Genomic DNA, 24,584 nt, shown 5'->3' with positions numbered 1-24,584 from the left:
CCTATGTAAAGTTGCAAGCATGTTACGTGCTCATATACAAAGTATGAAACAATATAACCATGCTTTGGTTATGATGTCAAATATTTTGACATGGATAACCACGCTGTTTTAATGGTCAAGTGGCTTGTCCTTTCTGTCTCTGTCTTTTTTTTATTTTGGCCAAATATATGTACTGAACATAACTAATTTCAATCCATTTGTAAACATGGCGGATTTATTACGATAGATATCGTTGGAAATTAGAATACTCATTCCTTTGAGTTGGTTATTAAAATAAACGTTGAAGATTGAAGTAAGGATAGTTTTGTTAAAATCGTATACTTGGATAGTTTTGTTAAAATCGTTGTTTTATGACAAAAATTGCCTTGTTCCTCATTAAAACCCACCACGGTAGTACGCATGCATAAGGTGGCCAAGCTATGTGATGTGACCAATTTTCGCCGGAGTGAACCCTCTTTATACATATATCTATTCTTTATCGGACTACATGTTGCAAATGTTGCCTTGGTCCCTGGCTGCATGCTCGCCACCGTCAAATTCTGTTCCAGGTTCTTGCGCGGTATTTAAATATGGCCAGTGAATATGGCTGCCAAAAATATTCGCTGCACAGTGCACATTAATAAAATATTGTGCATTCTGATTTAAACGAATGTATGAAACTCTTGTAGTGCACGACACAACAAAGCTGCCTGTATTCTGCAAAAATCTGCAATGATATAATTTCGGTTGATATGGATTTTGAACAATTTAGTAACGTTCGATTTCTTGTTGTATGGATGATACTTCTGCCAAGTACGTCCGGGCAGCATCGGCAGATATTCGATCGCGAGGGTTTTAATTATAACAAGAAATCAAATGTGAATACACCACGGTTTAGTTCTTCAAAGTATGCGAGAATTCTTCCTGACACACAGGTAAGCTTTCTTATCTCTATTAGGATAAACAGATATACCCAAAGTATCGGTATCAAATTGAAATCGGTATATTGAATGCTGATACCGGATATTCAACTACAGTATGTTTGTGACAGCTTTGAAACTATTGCATTCTTTGAAATTATAGCTGGTCAAAGGGGATCTCAAAATTAGCAAGATTTGAACGTTAAGTTGCGTATGAACTAAACTTTTGCTATCTATAAGCGCTTTGGTATAAACAAATGACTAAATGTTTTCCAACGATATTTTGACCCTGATATCAATATCGTTTTCCCATAGTATCCTGTTAAGATATTTCCAATGAAGAATTCATCTATTTACAAGCTCATTCATCTATATAAAATTCTAAGTGACATGGCGGTTACAATATTAATAAATACTTTGTCTTAAAAGAGACAAGAGCTTACGCCTGTATTCAAAAGTACAGAATGCAATTAAAATTCCAATGGCAATGATGTGGCTGCAACTAATGGAATGTTGCTTGGTTTGTTATGGGTAAAACATATGCTTAAAACAGACTGAAAATGATCTGTAAAAATCATGCCTATTTAATGACTAAAGATTGATATTCTCAACTAGAAATGTGAGCGCTCCCTAGGAGCCTGGCTTAAAAGCATGCAAATACTATGACAAGTTTTCAAAAATACTGTGATATACACAGACCCAGACTTAATGGGAGTGGGGTGAGAGCTGTGGAAGCTGCCCTTTTTGCCTTTTTATTTCAAGTATTGCAATGCATTTAAAGGGTAAATTTTGGAATTTAATTTTCTCTCAAGAATGCTGGAAATGGAGCTAACAATTGTCAAGGTTGAATGTTACCGACAGGATTTGTATGCTCCCTGAAATTCCTGGAAAATGTTGGATTTTTATTCTAGCCCTGGGAAACCCTTGAAAACCCAAGAATTTTATATTAATACCAGGAAGACTCTTGAAAACTAATGTTGTGTTAAAACACAAGATTTCCCTTTCAATGTTGTCTTAATAGTTTAAATATGATTGAAAACATTCAGGCATAACATTTCCTGAGCATATTGTGACCCTTCATATCTGTATTGTTTTTTAATATTTCTAATTATATTTCAATGTGTGAACTGTTGTAGTCTTAGCAAGCTGCATGATTATAACATATCAATCTTTTAATTTTGCTTGGAACTTGGCAAATGAAAATGTCATGATATAATCATCATAAATTTAATAATCATAGCTTTTGTAAGGTTTACAATGTAAACCTTGTAAGGTAGTACGATGCCTTGTGATATAATTTCGAGTTTAACCATTCCATTAAATTATCCGGTTATGAGTACAAATAGGATTAGACTAAGTGAAGTGCCACAGCTGACTACATTTCAGACAAATTACATTCAAAATAACATGAATATCAATATATACACAGCTAGATGTTGCCCAGTTGACAAAATGATAGAGGACAGAACAATTTTTCTTTGCACCCTAAGAACATCATTGGTATCAAGTTTCAGCAACTTGTTGAACGACAACCAATGTTTGTTATAGTGTTTTTTTTAGTGTGTAGGTACATTGTTGGACATGCCATTGCAAGATTGTTGGAAGTGTAATTGTTATTGTTGGTTTGTAATTTTGAAGTTTTTTGTTTTTAAAGAAACAGAAGGACATTGTCAGACGAAAAAGGAGATCTGCGCATGAATCTTTTAATGATCCAGGATTGAAAAATCAGAAATATTTGGTATGAATTTAAACTTTTTATTGTTCAGTGAAATTTGATTAATAACTTGTGTTATGAAATTCTGCTGATTGAAATCTACTGTAGTTTCCAAGTATTTACTTATTTATATTTCTGAGTTTTTTTACCCCCCCCCCCTATATAACGGCAAAATCTCCACGTCGGAATCTTTCGGATTTTCCCGAAAGTCGCGTGGTCTCCACGCAGTGTGAGAGTGCGACTTTATTGACCGTAATTAATGAGATTTAGCATGATGACGTGAATGTCAAAAACGACGTGAAAATGGCGAATAAATGGCATGGCATGTTTATATATAGGGACACCTTTTTCTTCAGAGTCAGTCGTCGTCGAACATCTATGCTGATTGTTGAGCGGAAGGGACATACGCGATGCGCGATTTTTCCGTTATATGGGGGAATAATTTACTTTTCTGGGATAAAAATACATTTATAACTTCTTATGTGGGTAAAGGCCGTTTTCGACTTCAACCGAACAGAAACGTAGCGTATCTCATTGTTATCAGCCATTAATTCTGGTCGAATACTTCGGAAACAAAGAAATACGCCACGTTACGATACGATTGAAGTTGAAAAAATTGGATACAATAAGACTGATTTGGCTTCATGAACAACATACACGGCAGCAATAACGTTGATATCTGTATTGTTATCATTGTCAAAAAGTCAACACAAATGCCCAGTTTACACTACACTCGATTTATTGCCGCTGCTAAAATGAGTGACCATGCACAGTTTTATTCGTGTTGTATTCGGCTACTTAAACAAAGGTCGAGCAAAAATGAAATTGGCACGGGTATCCATATTAGCGGTGCCATGCTAATAAATTGAGTGTAGTGAATTGCCTCATAACATTCTTTTCAATGTTTCAGATTGGAGGAATCATCGCTGATCACAATGTTGACGATGTTTGGAAAAAGTATAATGGAAAAGGTATAACTGTAGCGGTTGTTGATGATGGATTAAAGTTTACACACGAGGAGTTTAAAGGTCGCTATGTAAGTGAATCTGTGTTTGTTCTAGTCTAATACAATTGTCATTCTTTATGTACATAATGTAGAATGACACAAAAATATTTGTTACCTACTATTAGTACTATAGTTACGTGTAGTTATTTGAAGCTATGTCTACTGTTTACATTTTCCAAGAAGTTTGCAGTAATTAAATGTATCAATGTAACATGCGTGCCTATATATACTTTAGCTCTGCACCACAAACAAATTATAGCGAATTTCACTCATACGGGGGTTTAACTATTTTGTATGTGCTGACATGCAAAGCAGACCCCTCACTGGATTATGATTATGCAATGTTTATCGTCAACGTTTATCGGGCGGCGTAAACGCAATAGACCATTCCCATATAATGATGTCATGCATACACAAGGTTCATTAGTTCTGCGGAGGAATTGGATAAATTAATCTTTGGATCACGCGTTTGACGTCGTTATGAGAATGGTCTGTCAAATTGCTAAGAAGTAAAACTCCAAACTTTGATGACTCTGTACGTTATTATTAGCAAACCTTAATTATGTGAAGCTTTAACCGTCTGCGCGCCGATGAGCTGTCGTAGTTTATAGTTTTACATACCATGGGAGCATCTATTGCCATTCAACTGTTAATCAATGTATGACCCCGGTCACTATATGTAAAGCTAAATTATTACATTTTCCTGGTCCACATTTTATGTAGGTTGATATTTTAAACTTCCTTTGAACCATGTCAAACAGTTTAAAGTATTTTAAGAAATATTTTCACAGATTTGAAGAAAATATTTGAGAAATGATATCGTTCTTAATTATTTTTAGCTTCCTGAATTAAGTCATGACTATATTGATCACGATACGGTTCCTACGCCAGTTGAAGGGTAAATATTTGATAATATCGACTCTACTATAATTACCTTCATACATGCAGCATAACCTGAGTTTTTTCAACTGTTCCTAGTTTAAGTTGTGGATGATGGCCAATCGAAACCCTTAGAGAATACATATTTAAATTATTTATTGTATTATATAAGCCCCTAAACTCTTTAGAAATTAACCTACATCAAGTAGAGTGCTACAAAAAAACCTAAAACACACCAACTCCGCTCGCTCTTGTCAGATAGCTACGTCTGTATCTCAGGGGCAAGAGCGTCGCACCGGTATCACAAAAGTCAAGGTTCGATTCCTGCCGGAGGACTGACACTTGTAGTTGACACACTTTTCTCAACTGTTCCTGGCTTGAATTTGACATGTGTATGATTTCCACTCGAAATTAAGACTCTTAAACGCTTTAAAAATCATCCGGCATCTAGTGGAGTGTCACAAAATCGTAATTGTGACCACGAATAGACCAATCGCAATATAGAAATATACTAATTGCTCTTGTTCACATTTGCGCTATTATATTATTTATTCCCTGGCTATGTATATTTGGGTCAGTTGTAGTAGCTAAGTAGATTTACATCTTATTCATGCTCCATTTTTATAAGCCATGGTACAAATTGTGCTGGTGTAATTGCTGGTGCTGCAAACAATAGTATATGTGGTGTTGGTGTGGCATACGAAGCTAATATTGCAGGTATTAATTTCATGCTTTTGAGATTGTTTTTACCAACTACATAATTACGGACAAACTTCAACCTACTTTATACGCATGCTCAATGTGGAGATTGACTTGAGCCTCGGAGTTGATACAATGAAAATGCTGGGTTGGATTTTATTAGGCTGGATTTACCTAGATAATGGTCAAGCTGAACTAATTTACTTACTTACGATTATCAGAAAATGCATAAATTTCTGTATGCATGTAAGGTATATAGAACTGATCTTCGCAAGGAATACTGGCGCTTCATTTATTCGTTATCCACTAGACACGTTTCTGAAAAACGACTCCTGTCAATTGTCTAAAAATAAAAAAGTTGATCTGATTAGGAAGTCGACCTTTGGGGCAGATACTTCCCATGTCAAAAGAGCACTCTGTGAAAGTTTTGTACAATTGTTTTTATTTGTCATTTTACTCGATCTACTTGTGCAGAACGGATTTGACCACCTCAACTTACCCTCTGTAAATCCTATTTCAGGTATTCGATTGACGCACAATGTTCTACCTAATGACACCGATTCAGCAAAGGCGTTTTATCCATTCGACGGCCATAAAATTGATATTTTCTCCAACAGCTGGGGTCCACCCGATACTGGTTTCGTTGTGGCCGGCCCTGGACCACTGACTGTGCGGGCATTACAAGATGGAACAAGCAAGGTAAACGAAATAGCTATATAACTTATTACTCCGGCGTGAGCGACGATTTTGCCTAGGGTTTTTTTTTGTTTGTTTTGTTTTGTTTTTATTTTTCGTCGTCGCAAATGTGTTTTGGCGCGAAATATACTAGTACTTGAAAAGTGTATGTGACCGTATTTATCTACGTCACAGTTTTGTCTCCCAAAAGTTTTAGTGCAAAGCTCGAAAATCGAAATCTCTGACTAATTTACCGATGCGCGATTTGATTTCGCTCGCATGATACGGCAATTCTACCAAGAGGAACAAATAAACCGTTCTTTTTATGCTGTTCGATTGTGTTTAGATTTAATTGGGGTAAAAATATATTTAATACATGTAGATTCTGGTCCTATTTTACTAATATCGCTGCTATTTCGCCGTTTAATTAACAAGATGTGGTCGTGTATGGGCGCGTTGACACGTCGCAGTTTGCACAGGATTGAAGATTTAACATAAGCGCGAATTTCAAAGAATCAAAGTGCATGTAAGACAAAGTGATTATATCATCCGGTTTATAAACAATTTTAAACAATTGAACTTCTATGACTTTTAAATACGATCTCCTTCTGAGTTTCGCGATCTAACAACATTTAGGTTCGCAAGGTATCTAAATCAGTATGAACTGTATTGTTTATGTTCAGAAGCTTCATATTGAAGACTGGCACGTGCGCGGCACGCCGGAGTTGGCGCCAGAACAGGCGTCTTGTTTTATTATATTCTGAAACGCTCATAGCCACTATTCAGACGATTTAGATGCTATTTACTATATCCGCGTTACACGTCGCGGATATAAAATGGTGGGAAAATTGATGTTCGAACTATGTGTGAGACTTGATATTTTATGACACGGGCCAACACTGTTAATTTCAATAGGGTCGAGGAGGACTGGGTTCGATTTATGTTTTTTCTGCTGGAAATGGTGCGTTCTTTGGAGACAGTTGCTCTTATAATGGGTTTGTCAACAGCATCTACACCATCCCGGTTGCCGCGGTAGATCAAAATGGAAAACCTCAACCAAGTTCTGAGATATGCACTGCTGTTATGACTTCCGCCTATTCTTATAACCTGGTAAGTTACTAGCATTTTGAGGCTTCCTGCATCATTGCAAAAATATTAGTTGTGAGTTCTGATTCTGTCTTGAGTTTTCAGAAGTATATAAATTAAATTCTGGCAGCAAAATGTGAAATCTGTGGACACCAGAGCACTTTTTATTTACAAAATTTAAGGTTGATCCCCCAGATAAATTTAGTAAATAACTTCCAAGATGTTTTATGTCTAGTTATTTTTCAAGAAACTATACATAGCCTTATTTTTTGTTTCAAGCAATGGTATTAAAGTATGCATTGTATTTTTTGTCAAAGAATTGTCAGCCTTCGGAAGATTATCTATATACATAGTATGATATACTATGATGTAACCGCATATTGGCCTGGCTGTCTATGGTCATGGACTAGGATACCAAAATAGCGAGAATAACTTTCTTTCGTAGAAATTTGTACTTCTCACATGCCTAATGCATCGGAATCAAAGGAAATGCTTTATTACTTAGAAATAGCTCTCTGACCTTTTACTCGTGCAAGAAGAAAATTGTTTGGTCTATAATAACGGCAAAATGTAGAATGTCTAGATACATATATAATTATATATCATCTAGGAAACAGCAGCAATTGCGAGCAATTCTGCATGCGCTTCAACATTTGGTGCAACATCAGCTGCTACTGCACTGGTATCAGGAATGATAGCCTTAGCATTGCAGGCCAGGTAAGACAACTTTTTATGAATTAGAAACTATATGTTTATCTTCGTGCTGTGTTGATGAAATAAGGTAGCTGAAGTGTTATCAAATATGCATCATCCCAAACAAGTATATTAACCAGTTTGGTGAAAATGAAACGCGAACTGTACGCATGCTTTATTTATTTCACTTTTTGCGAGGTTTGATAAAGGTTTGGGAAAACTCGGACTGCGTGGATTGTACACGCTGCACTCGTCAATAGATGATAACAGACAGTGTCAGACAGCGAAATGATACATTCAGATGACTTATGAACAGCAAAATGCGTCCCTATATACTGTAAAAATTTATAGCTGAAATGAACAAGAAACATCTCCCAGTAGTTTGTTCTTAGTTACTGCAACTGTTATTTAAGGACATGCAGAGTCCATGAGCCTTCAGCACATTTTCTTATCACTTCAAAGCGTAAGTCTGGTGGGATAATTAATGTCGCGTTCCCGACGAGGTAACCCGTAAGGCTTCTCGCCGGAGATCGAGAAGTGTCAACCACTGAGCAATATAAACTCGTATAATATTTATAACTCGAAGCGGTGAAACTATAATAACAACACATAAACATATTACAACTGATAGACTAATACATACATAAATACTGAGAAACTACATAATTTATACTAACGTTCTATTCCTCTCCAAGACTAAAATGGTCCAATCAATGTCGAAGAATAATGAAATAAAAATACAAAATGAACGTATCGCAAACAACAATTCCCCAAAATGAAAGTGCCTCGCCGAGTCCCTCCTTTCTCCCCCTAGAGTCCCGCGGGATCACGCGCGTGAAACTATTGATCAACTAGGCGCTAAACTAAATTTGACATATACATTACAATTAACAGCGAGGTTATTTCATTCGCGCCTCGAGAAATAATTATAGAAAAAGGCAAACACACTATCTGGTAGCCCTGATATTTCATCACAAATTCCATGGCAACTCACGGGTTGAAACCAATAGTCAATATACAAAATGTCAACCTATATAAGAATCTGTACTGTTTTCAATGAAACCACCGCGTAGGCAATAACACCACAACCGTGGTATGGTCAGAGGTATTTTACTAGGAACTATTCAACTAAAACACTCGTAGAGCTCATACTCCACTACGTCCAGGGTATGGTCAGCGCATGCGTTTATTTGTGAACAAAACACTCACTACAGTCTCTAAGCCTTAAATAAATGGTGTTATATATGATGTTATATATGGTGTTATATATGGTTTCATATGCATAGTGTTATATATGGTGTTATATGCATGGTGTTATATATGGTGGTATATATGGTTGGATAATTGGTGCTGTAATCAAAGATGGATATTTTTGCCTTTTCATCAAATATAGTATTCACTTCAGCGAAATTCTTTAAATACAATCATCTTTGTGGGTTTGCGGTTTCGCTTGCGGCTAAAATGGTTATTTATATCTATTTAGAAACTCCCTAACATGGCGTGATATACAGCACCTAATAGTAAGAGCCAGTAGGCGGGATATCATTGACAAAAGTGTAAAATGGACTGTTAATAAAGCAGGAATTCCAGGTAAATTGCTGGCATATTTTTATCTTTTTTGATGATCTCGTCAAATAAAAATATGGTTTCGGCATGTGGAGAAGATTTCAGATAAAATTCCCTTTTTTTGTTGAATGATGATGCAGAAGATTTGGCACAGTGTTTTTGTCATAAAAGTTGAGCAAAAGTAAAATAGTTGTTATTGACAAGTAGAATGTTATGTTAGATCTGTTTGTTAAGTAAAGGATTGTTTTTGCCAACATTATTTTGGAACGGAGGATGGTCGACCTAACAAGATAACGCAGAAATGCTCCCTTGTGGGTGAAAGAGAACGGAAACATGAAATTGTATGTGCCAAAAGGGAGTCACCAGTTATTATAAATAGAGAGATAAATTGTAGAAGCGGGAGATTGTGAGTAGATTGTCAATAGATTGTGAACTGAACATGAATAGATTGGTGATTAGGACCGAAAATTGAATGTAAACAGTTAGAGAATTGAAGGTATGAAAATAAACGAAAATACGAAAGATACAGTCTCTTGAATTAAGAACCAGCGTGTAACGCGATTGTGGGCAAAGTTCGCGAAAGTTTTACCCATGGTTTATACGAGGGCAATACACGTGATAGGGTTGGCCAATTTAAAAAAAGGAGATTGGAAAATAATATATGCAAGACTCCATAGTTTCTTCTATCTCCCATTCTAGTAAGCAACCAAGTTGGGTTTGGATTTCTGGATGCTTCACTGCTTGTTAAGAATGCTGAAAATATCAATACGACATTGCCACCGCAGAAGAGATGCGAAATTGTACTTGGATCTAAACCATTGAGGTAAATAGTTGCTAAAAATATATGGCAATCTTGCGCTACATTAAGTCTGTGTTATCACATACATAAGATCCAGGAAAACATTGAAGATTGCATGGGCGTGCTAAGTGTGATGGCAGAGTATAAAAGGTGTTGTTTAGACATTTAAAGTGCCTATATCACTTGTGGGATCTTTACGGATTTGAATAGGGCTTGAAAAATTTGTTAATAAGTTCTACAACCTTTTTTGATATAACTAAATAGTTTCGAAAATACATCGGTTGGGGGACTGGGACTCAGGAATGATTTGCATACACACCGTCTTTTATAATGTAAACATGAAGAGTTTCACTGGCGATATAGTTTGCGCTTTTTAGGAAAAAAATGCGGGAACGGTGCGTTGTGTATGGCTGTAGCAACTGGGCGAGTTTTTCTCAAATATTTTACGTCTTTGGAAGATCGAAGTAAAATTACAATTGATTATATTATGTTTGACAAGAACTCGGTTCCTAAGTCCCAGGCCCCCGAGTACGACGGAAATTTAGGCAAATCGTCATGTTTAGATGTAAATATTTCCGAAACTATTTAACTATATCAAAAAGGGTTGTAGAACTTACAAACTAATTTTTCAAGCTCTATTCAAATCCGTAAAGATCCCACAAGTGATATAGGCACTTTAAGTTTTCGGGCAAAGATCAGCGGAATCACGATCTGCAACATAAACCTTGCACCAGACAGAAAATCGAATCTGTCTCGTTTTACGAACGCAGCCCACGTTTTACAGTGCTGTTACACCCAACTATGCAATTTTCCTTGCAACTTGCAATGAAATTGTAATTTTGACTTTTGAGGGATGTTAACTAGTAAAGAGTGTTCGAAAAGAGAAGTCAGATGGCAGAGCGTAATAAATAGATGTTATTTACCGAGGTCTCAAAAACTGCCCTCGGCCTCGGACGTTTTTGTGAGCGAGGGAAATATTTCCCTATACTCTCTATACGACCAACGAAACCGGTGAATAATATATTTATTTTTTCATTTAATTTTCTCCCGCGGACCCAAGGGAATTTAAGTGGTGCCAAAGTCGTACAAATGAGCCAACCGTGAAGTAAAGGCGCGTATAGAGATCAATCTCACAAGCGACAAAAATCGAAATTTCATGCATCAAACCTATTTATTACCGTCCAGTTTCTTTGTAATTTTGTTTCATAGAAGTTAGATAGTATGAAAGATAGTATGCTGAATGTAAAAATGTCTTGAATTTGAGAATTATCCATGTTTTGAATCTTATTTCTGTAAAAAATGTAAACTAATTTGCGCCAAAATGATATATAAAAAATTACTATTTTTCACGTGTGAAGAATATCGTACGTCCAATCAAAAGCCGTGTATCGCATTTTTTCGTACGCAAAAATCATCGTAGTCGAATCGAATTGCATGAAATGAATTTACCCAGTGAAATACGATTCTTATTTCATCATTCTGCTGTGTGCATAAATTATATCTCTTTAACACAAGTATTCGAAATCGACATTTTTACTAATTTTCAAGTGAGAGCGAGAAAATTATATCATTTGACGTTGAAATTGACGAAGATCAATGCGATATCAAATATCTGGAACATGTTGTGGCTAGATTTGACTTGGAGTATTTCAAACGTGGCGTGATAGGTGCTAATATTACTTCACCGGAAAAGACGGTGTCCCAAGTACTTTTTTCTCGAGGACTGGATGCTTATGCTGGTGAAAAGCGATACAAAAATTTAAAAACAGTTAGCGTACACTTCTGGGGTGAACCATCGTACGGAAAATGGACTGTTTCTCTTAAAAATGAACGCCCTTTACATGGAACTGGCAGTGGTGAGTTCGAAGGTTTTCTTTTTATGTGGCGCGTAGTATGCATGTATTGCAGGAGTATGCAATTCGCTTCCGAACGAAAAAATTGCTGTGGCATGAATATGGTCGACTCTGTTTCCTTCGATATTATCTTTACCTTCGGTTTATATAAGAATTCGTAGCTACAAATGGATGGAATTTCAGGATTTGGACATTAATGATTACATGCTTTGTGTAATATTGCGCGCAAATAATTGGCAATGTGCACTAAAACAAATGATTACTTGCCGGCGACCATTTTCCGAAATTAGCTTCACTATGTTCGTCATCTCATATTCTCATCATATATATTTTACTTTTATGCTGAGGGATTAAGAGCGGATTTCCGCTGTCGCATTTTTTGCACGTACGAACACAGACGTAAAAGCTTTAAAAAAACCTTTAAGTTGTTATTTTATGCCGGGAAAAACACCAAATGTTCAACAGAATCCAACCCTATGCATCTATTTAATCCTAGATTTTTAACTTTTACGTGCGTGTACGTACGTGCAAAAACGCGACAGTGGAAAGCTGCAGCTCTCAAAAAAACCTCTTTTTTTATTGATGTCGGAGTTTGAGAGGAAGCAATCCCGAAAATATGATTATTGCACTGGCATTGAAGTAGATAGTCCCCGGTTATGCGTCATCACTACAATTCACCAAAACTCTAGATCTATTTTATAGGTACGCTGCACGGATTTTCTCTAATTTTATATGGCACTGAATCTGAACCATTTGCTGGAATTGCGAAGCCAGGTAAGAAAAACTTTGGCTAGTGTATGTTATTTCTTCAACACCAAAATGGCCTGTGCAATAACACCGATGAAGTGTTATGCTGAATTACACACTACTCGTGTGTGTTGAAAAGTCATATATGATCATATATGTCCAATATTGATCATTTTGCTGAAATTGAAAAAAAACTTATTTTGATCGACCAAATTGATCGAGTTGAAACCAGTGAACTCTATATATATGGAAGGCTCGCTCCAGTTCAAAGTGTGAAGCCAAACATGGCGGATCATGAAGGCTGCTTGGGTACCGAACCAGACCTCCACAAAGCGTAAAACGCGCGAAGCGCGCGTGGAAATTAAAGGCGCGAATTATAAAACTATGACGAAAAATAAAAAAACTAACATTTCGGACGTTTGCAAGTTTGGCTGATATATCAAAAAAAAATGTAGATAAAGGAAAAGGATGCCGCGTTGTTGCGCGGTTCGAGGTTGTAAGAATGTAGAAGGACAAAAGGAAAACCGGCCCACTTTTTTCCACAGGTAATAATTATTAAAACCGACTCTATAAAGCACAAAAAAATGTTAACCATAAAAAGCTGTACGCACATAGCTCACGTATGTGAAGACAAAATCAGCTTTCTCAAATTAAATACAATTTACTACAAATACTACAATATCAAATGCAATTTATATAAGTTATGTGACCACGTGCATTTGTTTACATTTTTGAAAAAAATGGGTTTTAAATTTTAATTAAATCATTTGAAAATACCGCCAAATTTTACCGGGAAGAAAGCAAAATGGCGGCTGATACCTTGTTTTGTAAATAATAGAGCAAAAAATTTAGTTTAACCGCCCAAACAAAGTATTATTTCATTGACATTATGTTTTTAACTCAGAAATTGCTTCAGAAAATAATCTACAAAACTCCGAATACATCAGTGAAAAAGTTAACAAAATCTAAGAAATTTTGGCATACAGTACATGTGTAGGAATATTTTTGTTGCAAGCTTTTGATTTTCCAATACTTTTTTACCTACAGTATTAGGTAAAAATTTAGGTATTTAGTGCACTATTAATAAACAACTATATGTTTACAAATAAAATACAAATTAAAAAAAGGGATAAGTCCTAATTCAAATTCATTGCAAGTATAGTCTCATGGGTTCAAAAAATACAACTTTTGCATAAAAAGCCTAACTAATTATAACTTTTTTTGTTCTCACATACTCTCAGTTTTATGACTTTATTTAGTTGAATCGTTCGCAATATAAATGAGAATATGATTCTTTTCAATATCTTGCATCTATTAAAATTATCAGTTGGTTATTGAATAGATTTCCACTCAAAAATAAAGCTTTACTGACAAAGTGGGAAAAAGCAGTTACAAATGATAAAACTGGAGAGAATGTATGGAATGCAAAATCTTGCAGCCGCATCTGCAGTCATCATTTCCTAGAGTCAGACTACATAACAACAAAAAATGGCTTAACCCAATTGAAAAGAGATGGTTTTCCAACACAGTATCTGGCACCTCAGGTCCAAATATCAGAATTCCAAGAAGATAGGCCGCAATTAAAGAGAAAGTGCATAAAACCAGAAAAGTCTCTGATCCAAAAAGTAATGCTTGACCATAACTATGCCAAATCACCAATGTCTCATCAGAAACAAGTCCCATATGTACAATGTGTTGAGCCTCCAAAAGAAAAGAAAACTCTCATGCATATAAAGTACCTAAAGAAAGTTCAAAGAAGAAGAACCAAAGTATTACAGCAGAAGCTCAGAAGACAGAAGAGAAAGGCTAATAATATGAAACAGCTGATAAACTCCCTGAAAACGAAATCATTGGTGAAAGAAGATGAAGCTGCACTGCTGCACAATAGTTTTGATGGCCTCAAGTTATCTCTGTTCAACAATGTGCTAAAGAATGGAAAGGCCAAAGCCTTAATGGAAGAAGATACAATGAGCAAGTGAAAGAATTTGCTGTCACTGTAAATTTTTATTCCCCTAAAGCTTACCAGTATTTAAGAACAATCTTACCACTCCCTTCTCCATCCCGTATCAAGATTTGGGCAAGCTCTGTGGAATGTGAACCTGGCTTCATCAAGGAGACATTCAGCATTCTAAGAAACGAAACAAAAAAACATCCAGAAAAGAGGGACTGTTGTTTAGTCTTTGACGCAATGTCAATTCGAAAACAAACCATATGGGATCCCAAGAATGACGAATATGTTGGTTTTGTAAATTATGGCCCAACTGACATAAAAACTTCTTCCAATGTTATTGCATCTGAAGCCTTGGTCTTCATTCTGGTTGGGTTACGCAGCCACTGGAAGTGTCCAATTGCATATTTTCTAACGGACAAACTTAACTTGATTACTCAAGCGTAACTTATCAAGAAAGCCTTAATCCATTCAGCAGATATTGGTCTTCGAGTTTGGTGCATCACATCTGATGGAACATCACCCAACATTGCTACCTTTAAACACCTTGGCTGCATTTTTGGAGTTACATACATGTCCATGGTAACTAAATTTAAACACCCTTCACTTGGCTATGATGTATTTGTAATTCTGGATCCATGTCATATGCTCAAGCTAGCAAGAAATTCTTTGGCATGCCTTGGATCAATATTTGTGGAAAAAGAAAGCATTCACTGGAAGTTCTTGGAGAATTTGAATGAAATACAGCAAGATCATGGCTTGAAGCTGGGAAATAAGCTGACAAAAAACCACATCAAATATGAGACCCACAAGATGAAAGTAGACCTTGCTGCACAGACCTTGAGTTCATCTGTTGCTGATGCCATCAACTTCCTCAACATCGTAACAAAAGATGCAAGATTTCAAGGGGTGAAGCAACGGTGACATTCATTCGCAATGTGGACAAAGTCTTTGATATTCTTAATAGCAGAAGTCCATTCGGGAAAGGCACTAAGCAACCTTTGAAGCTAATCAGTAGGAATCACTGGGAAGCAGAACTTTTGATGATTGCAAACTATCTGCTTTCATTGAAGTCAGCTGATGGCAAGTTGCTAGTGAAACATAAAAGGAAAACCTTTATTCTGGGGTTCGTTATAACCATCAAATCCACAATTGAAATGGCGACAATGATGCTAACTCAGCCAACTAATCCATTCAAATATCTTCTGACCTACAAGTATTCCCAAGATCATATTGAGCTTTTATTCAGTTGTATTCGTTCCAGAGGAGGATGGAACAACAATCCAAACTGCCTTCAGCGGAAGTACACTCTTCGACATATGCTACTGAAGAATTCAATCACAGCTTCAACAAATGCCAACTGCCAAATCCTAGATCAGCATTCAGTCATCCCAGTCCTACATAGCAGGAAGCATGCATCTCCTCTGAAAGAGAAACCTACAACCAATGTTGTTGAAGAAGATCAAAACATGGAGATGGAGTCATTGATTACGCACTTACAACAGCCTCTATCAGAGTTCACCATGTATGTCTTACACTACATCTCTGGTTTCATAGTTTCAAAATTGCTCAAGAAAATACACTGTCCACAGTGTATTGGTGACATTACAGCCTCAGCCAGTCACAATCAAGTGCAAACCTACAAACCATGTGATGACATGTATGACAAAGCCTCTTCATTCACTTCCTTTATCAACAAAGGTGGTCTTTACATTCCTTCACCGTTTACTCTTAAAGTTGTGGCAAGTGCAGAGCAAGTATTCAAGTGTTATGTGTCATCAGGTAACCATAACAAAATCTCCAATACGAAGAAGCTGAAAGAAAAAATGTTACAAGAAGTCAGCCACAAGTTTGCTGAAAACGGTATAAAACAGGAAAGCCATGGATATTGCTTGAATGAAACACTGTTTGACAACCACAGTGTGTGGCTTGTTAAATGCATTGCAGATCAATTTTTCAGATTGAGATTGTTCACCTATGCAAAAAGGTACAATGAAAATGTTGTGAGAGCAGGAAAACCAAGTAAAAGGCACCAACTGAACAAGTATACTTTGTTTCGAAACGAATGATTTAGTTTAATTAATAACTAATCGATCTTCAAATAATGTATTTATAAATATAGCCATGCAATATGTTTTTTATTGCATTTTTTTATACAAAGTTTTTAAAATTGAATACATACAATTTGTTACAACCTTATACCTGGCAATGTTATTCTTTCTAGAGAGGTAACTTATGCCGTATATTTGTTGTGTTTACAAAACTGACCGAGTTCCACTCATACACGTTGCCGCCATATTGAATTTTAACCGTTCGTGCGCGGAGGTCTGGTTCGGTACCCAAGCAGCCTTCATGGTCCGCCATGTTTGGCTTCACTTTTAGATTACGCAATGTACTAGAGCGAGCCTTCCATATAATATAGAGTTCACTGGTTGAAACATACATTTAGTCGAACCGCGAAATCTTGTCAAATGATTCCAACTGCATGCATGCGCACTCCCTCGCTGCGAAAACCGAATTTCGTTCGAATTGCTCAAATTAATTAAAGCCAAACTTTGTTTGGGTGGACCAAATGGCACACAAAATACTAGCACAATATGTATTGCCCCATTCTCAAAATGAGGACACACAAAATACCACTGAGCACAATATTATATGCTCCATTCTCAAAATGAGGACACACAAAATATCACTGGGCACAATATAATTATGTATTGCTCCGTTCTGAAAATGAGGACACACAAAATACCAGCACAATATGTATTCCTTCGTTCTCAAAATAAGAGAACACAAAATACCAGCACAATATGTATTCCTCCGTTCTCAAAATAAGAGAACACAAAATATGAGAACACAAATACCAGCACAATATGTATTCCTCCGTTCTCAAAATAAGAGAACACAAAATACCAGCACAATATGTATTCCTTCGTTCTCAAAATAAGAGAACACAAAATACCAGCACAATATGTATTCCTCCGTTCTCAAAATAAAGGAACACAAAATACGAGCACAATATGTATTTCCAGATTTATGATAAATATATATATGAGATCATGGACGTCAATTCAACGTTAATTGAGGGCAATCATACTCATATATTCTGTTATGCCAAGCTGATTTCTAGTCAAAGTGAAAGAAATTGTTTTCAATGCCTGACTGGCATTGGCAGAAAACATGAATACAGTCCCCATCAATTAACGTTCGATTGCGGCGTTTACCGGACTGTCTATGGTCATAATAGCTCATTCATAAATGCAAGTTGAAACTCCATACTCTCACCACTGTTCTTCATTATAACAACTACAGGGTATATAAAACGTACCCGCTATTGAGCGTCAAATGTGGTATAACAACTGTCTAAACAGACAAAACACTTCTCGACGTTTCGACCTGAGGGCCTTCGTCAGGAGAGTTAGTAAGGTATTGAAATGAAGCTTTTGTTGGAAATTAAGACATTCTTCAAATTAGGCGTCTTACTTCCGTAAAAGACGCATTCGTGTGTTTAGCATAGTCATTGAAATTCTAAAAGAAGATTCATTTCAATAGGTGGTACTTTTTTATACACCCTGTAAACCTAACTATATCACAGATTGACATACACAAATATTTTACTATTCGACATTGACTTTTTCTGGGCCCTTTTTCACCGACGTTTTACCCTGACTTTTGAAACTGAACATTGCATGCATGACTTCCATCGCTCCCTCACAAAAGCTTATCCACATTAACCAAACTATTTTTAGTTATTAATTATTGTGCGACTAACATAAAATTATGTCGTAATGGCGTAACCTGTGTTAATAAAGTAAATTCATATGAATGCAGCTGTAAAACTGGATTTACAGAAGCGAACTGTGGTGAAAAACGTTAGAAATCTACATTTTAAGACCAAATGTTGATAGTCTTATAGGAAGCCAAAGGTAAAAAAATCTGAGCTAAATAATTTGTGAAGGACCTTCTCTAATGCTAAGGAATAAAAAATGCAAAAAGTATTGCGGATTCTTGCGGCAGCAACCATAGTTGTTTAACCTCAGATAACGTCAGACAATAAATAAGGAACTAGTTTATGTTTTTGCATGTTCAATTCTCGAGGTAACAAAAACCGCTATATCAATCCTCATGCATTGCATGCGTATTCTATTATTCGACATTGCCTTTTCTAAGCCCTTTTGTCTAGCATGCAGCCTTGACCGACTTTTTACCCTAACTTTTGAAACTGGGACATTTTCTTCCATCACTTCCTAACAAAGCTGATCTACATGAACCCAACTATCTTTAGATATTAATTATTGTGCGACGAACACATGTCGTAATGGCGCAACCTGTTTTAATAAAACAAATTCATATGAATGCAGCTGTAAAACTGGATTTACAGGAGTAAACTGTGAAAAACGTAAGAAATAAATATTTTATTAAGTCAAGAATTAAATGTTGATAGTTTAATTGAAGCCGAAGGTAGAAACATCTGGACTAAGTAATTTCTTAAGGATTCTGGTCTTCCGGACGCCAGAATACAAGTTCTACAACGGCCGCAAACATAGTTAAATGAACGTGAGACAATATTTTATTTGTGAGACGTTTCTGGGCCCTTTTTGACCGACGTTTTACCCTGACTTTTGAAACTGAGCATTGACTACCATCGCTCCCTCACAAAAGCTGATCTACATGAACCAAACTATTTTTTAGATATTAATTATTGTGCGACGAACATAAGCTTATGTCGTAATGGCGCCACCTGTGTTAATAAAGTAAATTCATATGAATGCAGCTGTAAAACTGGTTTCACAGGAGTGAACTGTGAAAAACGTAAGAAATCTACATTTTAAGACCATATTTTGATAGTCTTATGGGAAGCCGAAGGTAGAAACGTCTGAGCTAATTAATTTGTGAAGGACCTTCCTCTATATAATGCTAAGGAACCAAAAATGCAAAAAGTATTGCTGATTCTGATCTTTGCTGACGCTCTCAGAATGCAAGTTTCACAACGGCAGCAACCATAGTTGTTTAACCTCAGATAACGTCAGACAATAAATAAGGAACTAGTTTATGTTTTTGCATGTTCAATTCTCGTGGTAACAAAAACCGCTATTTCAATCCTCATGCATTGCATGCGTATTCTAGTTTTCGACATTGACTTTTCTAAGCTCTTTTGTCTAGCATGCTGCCTTGACCGACTTTTTACCCTAACTTTTGAAACTGGGACATTTTCTTCCATCACTTCCTAACAAAGCTGATCTACATGAACCAAACTATCTTTAGATATTAATTATTGTGCGAAGAACACATGTCGTAATGGCGCAACCTGTTTTAATAAAATAAATTCATATGAATGCAGCTGTAAAACTGGATTTACAGGAGTAAACTGTGAAAAACGTAAGAAATAAATATTTTATTAAGACAATAATTTAATGTTGGTATTTTACTGGGAAGCCGATGGTAAAAACGTCTGAACTAAATAATTTTTTGAGGATTCTGGTCTTCCGGTACGCCAGATGAACGTCAGACAATATTTAAGGAACTAGATTATGTTTTGGGATGTTAAACTCTCGAGGTCATGCATTTTCAGGTGTCCTTCTTGGTTCCACTTTTAAAATATTTACTCAAATATAAATCCTACAGTATTGCTGGAAAAAAGTCATTTTAAGTCGTATTTTGATTTCGCTATTTCTCAAAAACATCTTATATAGGCGCAGCGTTAAAACAAGACGATCCCATGCATTGTTTCTTGAGCTCGTGATATAGTTAGATAAATATGATAAGTTTTCGAACGCCTCTCCGAATATTTTGACGTCATTGTTCATTGACGTCAATCATTCACGTTACAGTAGTTTTCTAGCATTTCTGGCAAGTTAGTTACAACCTTTGGTGAAATACGATTTTTAAACTCCCCAAATTCTTTTATTTCCCAGGGATTAATAATTGTAAAACGAACCCATGTCGTAATGGTGGAACGTGTGTTAATAAAGAAAATTCGTATGAATGCAGGTGTAAAACTGGGTTTACAGGAGTCCAATGTCAGAACGAAATTGAGAAAATTGAGAAAAGTATGGAAAGTTTCATTCTAATTTAATTTAAAAAATATATATTTCATATTTATCAAATTATAAATTTATAAATTTCATTAAAAATTTTATGAAATGACAGTTATTCATTGACGTTTGAAAATGCAAATTTTCGCCTTGACCAATCAAGAGCTTAGTAGTTCACACTGGCGCATACGCGTAACGTATGAGACCGTCCATGGCGTGAGGTCCATTGCATGATGGCAAGCGAAACTGGCACGGCGCTCCGCACCGGCTCGGGGGCAAAATTTGCGAAATGTTGTGAAATGAGGAAAATGTAGCCTTGCAAAGTTTGCAAAATTTGTATACTTTTGTAGAAAGTTTAGGGAATAGCGGTTATGCTGACGCAAACCAGATTATTTAAAAGCTTCAACTTGTCTTAAGACCCGCGCATTCGCATAACGGACATAAATCCTAACGTCCATGGAATAGTGGCGGACAACTTCAAATTCGCATTAATTTGCTTTCTCGGGTGTAATTCCAAAGCTTACGTTTGTTACATGATCGGTGTAGCAAATTAGGGTTTATCTGCCCATAGTTTGTTTCTGAAATTATATCAATTCACGGAAATTTTCTTTTTCTAGTTACGGCAGTAATGATTGTTGTTATCGTTGTGTGTAGTGTCGTGTTTATCATTTTGCTGGTTTTAATCATCCTTGGTGCGAAAAAGATGTATGAAAGACGTACACGTGACCAAGTTAGCAGAAGCGCCGAATGCAACGTTCCGTTAAATAAAGTGACCGTTTGAAATAACGACGCGATTCCGGGCGATACCTACGGCCATGGAGAATCAATTGAGGCTATGGGAAGGACTTAGCTACAACAAACATATAATGTGTCTCTATTCAACTAGTCCTCGTTGCATGCATGGTTAATCCTTTTAACCTGGGACCACTACATTTTAACACTGACCAAGGTTTTTAACAGTTGTTTCCCTTGAAATTTGTAAATTTTTGAAATGATTTTGACGAGACAAAGCGGTTTTATTTTCTTATTGGGCAGCAAACGAATATATTTATTTGGAAATAAACATTTGAGACTGCATGCATTCAGTTGTAAAAAACAAAAAAAGTCAATTGGACAAAAAACTAACCTTAACGCCTGTATATTCTAAAAGCTCCCTCGCACTCAAAGACTTTGAGTGAGAGGACCTGCATGACGATATTTCTGACAGTGTTTCGCTATAGCTCTTTCCACTGATTAAGCAAGAACTTTTTTCACTGCATGATCAGTAATAACGAAATTTCTATGCCACACTCAATGAGTGTAGTGTGAGACTGTGAGTGAGCTTTCTGAATACTGCCCTAAAACTCTACAAGCTTATAATAGATGGAGAAACCAATGCCTATTGACAATCGGGAATTATGACAGTCTGCGTTTGAGAAATCATTATATTTCTCAAACCGTATATCAACCACTGCTAAATTAGAAGGTAAAAATCTAGCCTAGCTTTTAAGTCCATTCAAGGATATCTTTCCAATTTTAACGAATTTGTGCCTGTATCAAAGCATTCGTCTTTCCGCACTTTAGTTATTGTTCTTACACATCGCAAAATTGTTTAAAGGCGAACAGCGAAAAATTGGAAATATGTCTACATGTAAGAACTTTAGCAGGAATTATCAACATTTGGCTGGTAGTAACGGGGGCACCGTTTTAAATATTTAAGGCGTTACATAAGTTAACACGTTTGTATATTCTGAACTTGTTTAAGTTGAGGGACAATATTAGGAATTTAATGTTAATAATTTATGATTAGTATGTATTTAGTACTTAATGTTAGTAAAATATTGTATATTTTAGCTAAGTCATATATAATATGTTATATAGATAGATAGTTGTTATAGATGTTATAGATAGTTTAATAATTCACACACATTGCAGTTACATAGGACTGAATTACGTGGTGATTACAGGTGAGCGTAAGCTAAAAATTATGTTTATATTTACAATAAATGAGCTAGTATATAGCTATAAAAAAATTTACAGTATAGTATATATATAGATTATAAAATTTAATTATTTATTTAGGCAGCTACTAACAATAAAAGAGTTTTTGAACCGGTCGGTAAAAAATTTAGGAATATAAAAATGTTTCTCCGCACGCAACTCATACGTTACGGGAGATTCCGATTTACACACTAACTCGTTCAATTTATGGCTTTGATCGGCTAAAATTTGATTAAAAAGTTTCTTACATGCGGATTCCCTTCGTGCGTGTAATGTTTCCAACCCACTTTCGATCAATCCATCCTTGTAATGTGCAGACGGATAAACAATTCGGAGAGCTCGTTTCTGGACGCGTTCATTTCATCACTGAGGTATTTTGGCAGTGCATAATGAAACACTGTTGAAGTGTATTCCAAAATAGGTCGAATACAAGTGGAGTAGAATTGTAGGATGTCCTTATCAGGTACTTTTGCACGTTTCAATTGAACTAAAAAATATATCCGTTTCGAGGATTTTGAAATAATGTTGTTGACGTGTTTATTCCATTTCAAGGTCGGTGTGATGGTAAGACCGAGTAGTTTCGCCTCTTCTACAACTTCTAGGGGTTCCCCATTGACTTCAATTGGAGGGAATGAACTCCTGATTTTTTTAAAATCAATACGCAGTTCTTTACACTTTTTCTGGTGAAGTCGGAAGTGATTTGCCTCAGACCATTCCTGAATATCCGTGACAGCGTTCTGGATATTACTTGGTGCGAAATTTGAATTGATCGTCAACGCTGGTGGTATTTAGGTCATCGATAATCAGAACAAAAAGCCAGGGACCAAGTTTTGTTCCCTGCAGTCTTCTCCAAGTTGTTGTCTGTTGGTCAGGAAATCTGCTATCCGATTAATTGCAGAGTTCATGATATCTAGGGATTTCAATTTTTCCAGGATGATGGTATGATCAACAAGGTCAAATGCCTTTTGATAATCAAACAGTACGACTCTAATCGAGGCTTCTGATCTATCTGTTGCTTCCATCCAGCGGCGGATCATTTTTATTAAAGCTTGGCTTGTTGAAGAGCCAATAATCACGCCGAATTGGTTAGAATCTATAATTTTAAGGATAGCTGGTTTCAACTGCTTGCTCAGGACAAATTCTTCTGCTACTTTTGAGAGGATTGGCGTAAGGGAAATGGGGCGGGGTTGTTGGTTTATGAGTTCAACTAGTGTCGATTTTGGAATTGGTACTACGTTAGCTAGTTTCCAAATCATTGGAAGTTTGTTCTCTCTAAATGAGCAGTTCAGTATTTTGTGACAGGTAATGCCAAAAGAACCGCATACTTCCTGAGCAACCAAGAAGGAATGTAATCAAGGCCACTGATTTTCTTAATCGCATTCTACCAATCTTTAGGTCTGCAATGTTTAAGATTCTTGATCTTATTGTTATAATACGAGGATCTGCATTTTTTCCGTACAGAATTTACTAAATTGCGATAATATTTAAACAACCTTGTATCTCCGTTTTTAAGGGCTCGTTGACGGTTCTTGATTGCTTGTTTGAGTTTACTAGACATCCAGGGAGCATTGTGGTTGTAAATATTTTTCTCTTTGAGGTGTGTTCTAGGGTGTTGGATACCATTGTATTAAAGAACATAAAATTCTCTTCACACGAATCAATTCGATCGAGACACGACCAGTCCACTTGTGAGAGAACATTTCAAGGCTCTCTTGTTACTACGCCTGGTGTCACGTATTTTAATCACTTTCGATTTATTGCCGGAGGATTCTCTGATTTTTGGAGCAACAGAATTTGTGAGGTGATCCGTGATCAGATAAGCCAAAAGATGGATGTTTCTTAGCATTGTCGAAATGCGATATGTTAGTATCATATCTAGGGTTCTTGGTCCTCTAGATGGAAACTTTACCAGTTGTTTTAATAAGGGGGTCCTCTACTAAAATTTTCACTTTGACTTCGAAATTTTTGAATTTTTAAAGACAGTCATTATATGTACTTTCAACCTTCC

General features: G+C 36.2%; 1 protein-coding gene across 4 annotated transcripts; it reads left to right on the top strand.

The window, feature by feature from the left end:
* The first annotated feature begins 579 nt into the window (after positions 1–579).
* On the top strand, positions 580–22,606 carry LOC114530741 (proprotein convertase subtilisin/kexin type 4-like). 4 transcript variants are annotated; one of them, XM_028552351.1, is made up of 17 exons: positions 580–914; positions 2,554–2,637; positions 3,524–3,649; positions 4,459–4,517; positions 5,127–5,215; positions 5,718–5,896; positions 6,788–6,982; positions 7,569–7,675; positions 9,135–9,241; positions 9,917–10,040; positions 11,565–11,872; positions 12,572–12,643; positions 18,847–18,960; positions 19,254–19,373; positions 19,827–19,940; positions 20,477–20,611; positions 21,214–22,606. In XM_028552351.1, exons 1-17 carry the CDS (start codon positions 732–734, stop codon positions 21,375–21,377), a joined length of 2,280 nt encoding a protein of 759 aa, XP_028408152.1. In that variant the 5' UTR covers positions 580–731; the 3' UTR covers positions 21,378–22,606. The 4 variants fall into 4 exon arrangements, with proteins under 4 accessions (XP_028408152.1, XP_028408153.1, XP_028408154.1 ...); XM_028552352.1 differs by lacking the exon at positions 19,254–19,373; XM_028552353.1 differs by lacking the exons at positions 19,254–19,373; positions 19,827–19,940.
* The last annotated feature ends 1,978 nt before the right edge of the window (positions 22,607–24,584 follow it).

The sequence above is a fragment of the Dendronephthya gigantea genome, unplaced genomic scaffold (genome assembly GCF_004324835.1).
Source record: "Dendronephthya gigantea isolate DGI-Jeju-01 unplaced genomic scaffold, DenGig_1.0 000065F, whole genome shotgun sequence".
Classification (NCBI taxonomy): Eukaryota; Metazoa; Cnidaria; class Anthozoa; order Malacalcyonacea; family Nephtheidae; genus Dendronephthya; species Dendronephthya gigantea.
Note: the sequence above shows the minus strand (reverse complement) of the source record. Positions and strands in the feature narration are given on the sequence as shown.